Source organism: Melozone crissalis, unplaced genomic scaffold (assembly GCF_028551555.1).
Source record: "Melozone crissalis strain CALT ecotype California unplaced genomic scaffold, PUWL_Pcris_2 ptg000036l_1, whole genome shotgun sequence".
In the NCBI taxonomy this organism is placed as follows: Eukaryota; Metazoa; Chordata; class Aves; order Passeriformes; family Passerellidae; genus Melozone; species Melozone crissalis.
The window spans coordinates 22,227,501-22,233,374 of record NW_026535814.1 but is presented as its reverse complement, the minus strand read 5'-3'; the positions used below and the strand labels follow the sequence as shown (position 1 = coordinate 22,233,374).

The window sequence follows — 5,874 nt, the reverse complement described above, 5'->3', positions numbered from 1 at the left end:
CCATCCTGGAGGGATTTCTCTCATTCCAGAACCCGGTTGAGAGGCGAGAAGCGGGCACAGGGTGGCACAGGGTGGCACAGGGTGGCACAGGGTGGCACGGCGGTGCCAAGCTCAGTCCAGCGGCTGCGGCTCGGCGATGGGCATGGTGTCATTTCCTCATGCCAACGGTGCCACTTTCTCATTCCAACGGTGCCATTTCCTCATGCCAACGGTGCCACTTTCTCATTCCAACGGTGCCATTTCCTCGTGCCAACGGTGCCATTTTCTTGTGCCAACGGTGCCATTTTCTTGTGCCAACGGTGCCACTTTCTCATGCCCAAGGTGTCATTTCCTCGTGCCAACGGTGTCATGACAAAGGTGCCACTTCCTCATGCCAACGGTGCCATATCCTCATTCCAAAGGCGCCATTTTCTCATGCCAACGGTGCCACTTTCTCATTCCAACGGTGCCATTTCCTCGTGCCAACGGTGCCACTTTCTCATGCCAAAGGTGTCATGACAAAGGTGCCACTTTCTCATTCCAAAGGCGCCATTTTCTCGTGCCAACGGTGCCACTTTCTCATGCCCAAGGTGTCATGCCAATGGTGCCACTTTCTCATGCCAACGGTGCCACTTCCTCCAATCTCGGAGTGATTTTTCTCATTCTCCAACCTGGTTCAGACGTGAAGCGCGGGCACAGGGGGAGGTGGCAGTGCCATGCTCGGCCACAGGGTGGCACAGGGAGGTGCCAGTGCCGGTGATGGGCATGGCCTGCAGACCATGGGCACGGTGCCAGCTGAATCTCGATCCGACGTCTCCGATCCTGAAGCGATTTTTCCCATTCTCGAACCGGGTTTAAAGGCGACAAGCGGGCGCGGGGCGGCACAGGGTGGCACGGCGGTGCCAACCTCAGTCCAGGGGCTGCGGCTCGGCGATGGGCATGGTGTCATTTCCTCATGCCAACGGTGCCATTTCCTCATTCCAAAGGCGCCATTTTCTCATGCCAACGGTGCCACTTTCTCATTCCAACGGTGCCATTTTCTCGTGCCAACGGTGCCATTTCCTCGTGCCAACGGTGCCAAGCCCAACCCTGCCAAGTCTCTCATCAAACCTTTCCCTTGCCCGCCTTCCGACCACCGAGTTCTGCCAAGAACCCGAACCCGAACCCCGCGCGTTGTGCCAAGAGCGAGGGGGCAAACACGAGCTTACAACCTGGCTGAGAGGCGACAAGCGGGCACAGGCTGGCACAGGGGCAGGGTGCCAGTGCCAGCCTCGGCGATGGGCATGGCGTGCAGCACCAGGACGTGGTGCCAGCTGGATCTCGATCCGACGTCTCCGATCCTGAAGCGATTTTTCCCATTCTCGAACCGGGTTTAAAGGCGACAAGCGGGCACGGGGTGGCACAGGGTGGCACAGCGATGCCAAGCTCAGTCCAGCGGCTGCGGCTCGGCGATGGGCATGGTGTCATTTCCTCATGCCAACGGTGCCACTTTCTCATGGCAAAGGTGCCATTTCCTCATGCCAACGGTGCCACTTTCTCATTCCAACGGTGCCACTTTGTCATTCCAACGGTGCCATTTCCTCATGCCAACGGTGCCATTTTCTTGTGCCAACGGTGCCACTTTCTCATTCCAACGGTGCCATTTTCTCGTGCCAACGGTGCCACTTTCTCATGCCCAAGGTGTCATGCCAATGGTGCCACTTTCTCGTGCCAACGGTGCCACTTCCTCCAATCTCGGAGTGATTTTTCTCATTCTCCAACCTGGTTCAGACGTGAAGCGCGGGCACAGGGGGAGGTGGCAGTGCCATGCTCGGCCACAGGGTGGCACAGGGAGGTGCCAGTGCCAGTGATGGGCATGGCGTGCAGCACCAGGACGTGGTGCCAGCTGGATCTCGATCCGACATCATCTCAATCTCAAGGAAGCGATTTTTCTCATTCTCGAACCGGGTTTAAAGGCGACAAGCGGGCACGGGGCGGCACAGGGTGGCACGGCGGTGCCAACCTCAGTCCAGCGGCTGCGGCTCGGCGATGGGCATGGTGTGCAGCACCTCGTCCAGCAGCTGCAGCTGGATCTGCATCCAACAACTCCAATCTCAGAGCGATTTTTCTCATTGTAGAACCTGGTTCGGAGGTGACAAGCGGGCACGGGGCAGGGCGGCGGTGCCAACCTCAGTCCAGCGGCTGCGGCTCGGCGATGGGCATGGTGTGCAGCACCTCGTCCAGCAGCTGCAGGGCGCGGTGCAGGTGGATCTCGATCCAGCACGGCGTCTCCTTGATGCTCTGCCGTGGGTAGTCGGGGCCCCAGCCCTTGACGAAGCTCATGCGCAGGATGCACAGGCGCCGCAGGTCGTCCACGCCGATGCCAGCTGCGGCCGACAGGCCTGGCACGGGAGAGGGCACGGTGAGAGGGGTTGGTAAGCGGTGGGAGAGGGTGGGTGGTATGGTATATGTCATTGGTTGGCACAGCTCGTCGGCTGGCACACCCTCCTGCCTGGCATGGCACGCCTGTCCCTTCACAGCTGTCCTTTCACACCCGGCATGGCACACCCCATTGCCTGGCATGGCACACCTGTCCCTTCACACCTCATTGCCTGGCACACCCTTGTGGCTGGCCTGGCACACCTGGCCTGGCACACCTGGCCTGGCACACCTCATTGCCTGGCATGGCACATCTATCCCTTCACACCTGTCCTTTCACACCTGGCCTGGCACACCCTCCTGCCTGGCATGGCACGCCTGTCGTGGCACACCTGGCATGGCACAGCTCATTGCCTGGCATGGCACACTTGACCTGTCCCTTCATACCTGTCCTGGCACAGCTCATTGCCTGGCACACCTGGCATGGCACACCTCATTGCCTGGCATGGCACACCTGGCATGGCACACCTCATTGCCTGGCACACACTCCTGCCTGGCATGGCACACCTGTCCTGGCACAACTGTCCTGGCACACCTGTCCTGGCACAGCTCATTGCCTGGCACACACTCCTGCCTGGCATGGCACACCTGTCCTGGCACACCTGTCCTGTCCTCCACACCTCCTGCCTGGCATGGCACACCTGTCCTGGCACACCTCATTGCCTGGCATGGCACAGCTCATTGCCTGGCATGGCACACCTGTCCTGTCCTTTACACCTGTCCTGGCACACTCTCCTGCCTGGCATGGCACACCTCATTGCCTGGCACACCCTTGTGGCTGGCATGGCACACCTGTCCTGGCACACCTGGCATGGCACACCCTCCTGCCTGGCATGGCACACCTGTCCTGGCACACCTGTCCTGGCACACCTCATTGCCGGGCATGGCACACCTGTCCTGGCACACCTGTCCTGGCACAGCTCATTGCCTGGCATGGCACACTTGACCTGTCCCTTCATACCTGTCCTGGCACAGCTCATTGCCTGGCACACCTGGCATGGCACACCTCATTGCCTGGCATGGCACAGCTGTCCTGGCACAGCTCATTGCCTGGCACACCTGGCATGGCACACCTCATTGCCTGGCATGGCACAGCTGGCATGGCACAGCTCATTGCCTGGCACACCCTCCTGCCTGGCATGGCACACCTGTCCTGGCACAACTGTCCTGGCACACCCGTCCTGGCACACCTCATTGCCTGGCACACACTCCTGCCTGGCATGGCGCACCTGTCCTGGCACACCTGTCCTGTCCTCCACACCTCCTGCCTGGCATGGCACACCTGTCCTGGCACACCTCATTGCCTGGCATGGCACAGCTCATTGCCTGGCACGGCACACCTGTCCCATCACAGCCTGCTGCGTGGCATGGCACACCCTCATTGCCTGGCATGCCACACCTGTCCTGGCACACCTGGCATGGCACAGCTCATTGCCTGGCATGGCACGCCTGTCCCTTCACACCTCATTGGCTGGCACACCCTCCTGCCTGGCATGGCACACCTCATTGCCTGGCACACCCTTGTGGCTGGCCTGGCACACCTGTCCTGGCACACCTGGCATGGCACAGCTCATTGCCTGGCATGGCACACCTGCCCTGTCCTTTACACCTGTCCTGGCACACTCTCCTGCCTGGCATGGCACACCTGTCCTGGCACACCTGTCTTGGCACACCTCATTGCCTGGCATGGCACACCTGTCCTGGCACACCTGTCCTGGCACACCTCATTGCCTGGCACACCTCATTGCCTGGCACACCCTCCTGCCTGGCATGGCACACCTGTCCTGGCACACCTGTCCTGGCACACTCTCCTGCCTGGCATGGCACACCTGTCCTGGCACACCTGTCTTGGCACACCTCATTGCCTGGCACACCTCATTGCCTGGCACACCCTTGTGGCTGGCCTGGCACACCTGTCCTGGCACGCCTGTCTTGGCACAGCTCATTGCCTGGCATGGCACGCCTGTCTCCCACTGTGCCAGGCTTCTCCATGCCCACCCCTGTCATGGGCAGGGACAGCGCCCACTGGGCCAGGCTGCTCCATGCCCATCCAGTCCCTGTGCCAGCCCAGTGTGCCACCCCATTGTCCCTGTGCCATCCCAGTGTCACTGTGCCATCCCAGTGTGCCACCCCAGTGTCCCTGTGCCACCCCATTGTCCCACCCCAGTGTGCCACCCCAATGTGCCATCCCAGTGTCCCTGTGCCAGCCCAGTGTCCCACCCCAGTGTCCCTGTGCCAGCCCATTGTGCCACCCCAGTGTCCCTGTGCCACCCCATTGTCCCACCCCAATGTGCCACCCCAGTGTCCCTGTGCCACCCCATTGTCCCACCCCAGTGTCCCTGTGCCACCCCAGTGTGCCACCCCATTGTCCCTGTGCCACCCCAGTGTCCCTGTGCCACCCCAGTGTCCCTGTGCCAGCCCAGTGTGCCAGCCCAGTGTGCCATCCCAGTGTCCCAGTGCCACCCCAGTGTCCCTGTGCCACCCCATTGCCCCACCCCAGCGTCCCTGTGCCACCCCAGTGTCCCGGTGCCATCCCAGTGTGCCACCCCATTGTCCCACCCCATTGCCCCACCCCAGTGTCCCTGTGCCACCCCATTGCCCCACCCCAGTGTCCCTGTGCCACCCAGTGTCCCGGTGCCAGCCCGGCGTCACTCACTGATGGCGGGCGCGATGCCACCCACGGAGCCGGGCCCGGGGATGTTGCCCGCCACGGCTGCGGCCTGGGCGGCGGCGGCGGCCTGGGCGGTGGCCGCCTGTTGCTGCATCTGCCGGTGGCACTGCCGCAGGTCGAACACCTGCCGGGGCAAACGGGCACGGTTGGCACAGGGGGTGCCCGTCCGTGCCAACCGTGCCCGGCGCGGGGGGCGGCGATCCTCGCCGTGCCCGCCGTTTGCGACGCTTCCAGTCCTGCCGATACAAGTGTCCCTGTGCCACCCCAGTGTCCCTGTGCCACCCCAGTGTGCCAGCCCAGTGTGACACCCCAGTGTGCCAGCCCAGTGTCCCTGTGCCACCCCAGTGTGCCAACCCAGTGTCCCTGTGCCACCCCAGTGTGCCAGCCCAGTGTGCCACCCCAGTGTCAGTGTGCCATCCCAGTGTGCCACCCCAGTGTCCCTGTGCCACCCCAGTGTCCCTGTGCCACCCCAGTGTGCCAGCCCAGTGTGACAACCCAGTGTCCCTGTGCCACCCTCCTGTGCCACCCCAGTGTCCCTGTGCCACCCCAGTGTGCCATCCCAGTGTCCCTGTGCCAGCCCAATGTGCCACCCCAATGTCCCTGTGCCAGCCCAGTGTCCCTGTCCCATTCCAGTGTCCCTGTGCCATCCCAGTGTGCCACCCCAGTGTCCCTGTGCCACCCCAGTGTGCCAGCCCAGTGTCAGTGTGCCATCCCAGTGTGCCACCCCAGTGTCCCTGTGCCACCCCAGTGTGCCAGCCCAGTGTGACAACCCAGTGTGCCACCCCGGTGTCCCTGTGCCACCCCAG

General features: G+C 62.7%; 1 protein-coding gene across 1 annotated transcript in view; it reads right to left on the bottom strand.

Moving 5' to 3' along the window:
* Positions 1 to 2,148: 2,148 nt before the first annotated feature.
* The window catches only part of SMAD4 (SMAD family member 4), a 20,711-nt gene continuing 16,985 nt past the window's right edge, over positions 2,149 to 5,874 (bottom strand). Inside the window, exons 9-10 of the mRNA XM_054283384.1 lie at positions 5,054 to 5,192; positions 2,149 to 2,360 (exon numbers count right to left, since the gene is read on the bottom strand). Of these exons, the coding sequence (XP_054139359.1) occupies positions 2,149 to 2,360; positions 5,054 to 5,192 (351 nt within the window). The remainder of the gene's footprint in view (positions 2,361 to 5,053; positions 5,193 to 5,874) is intronic.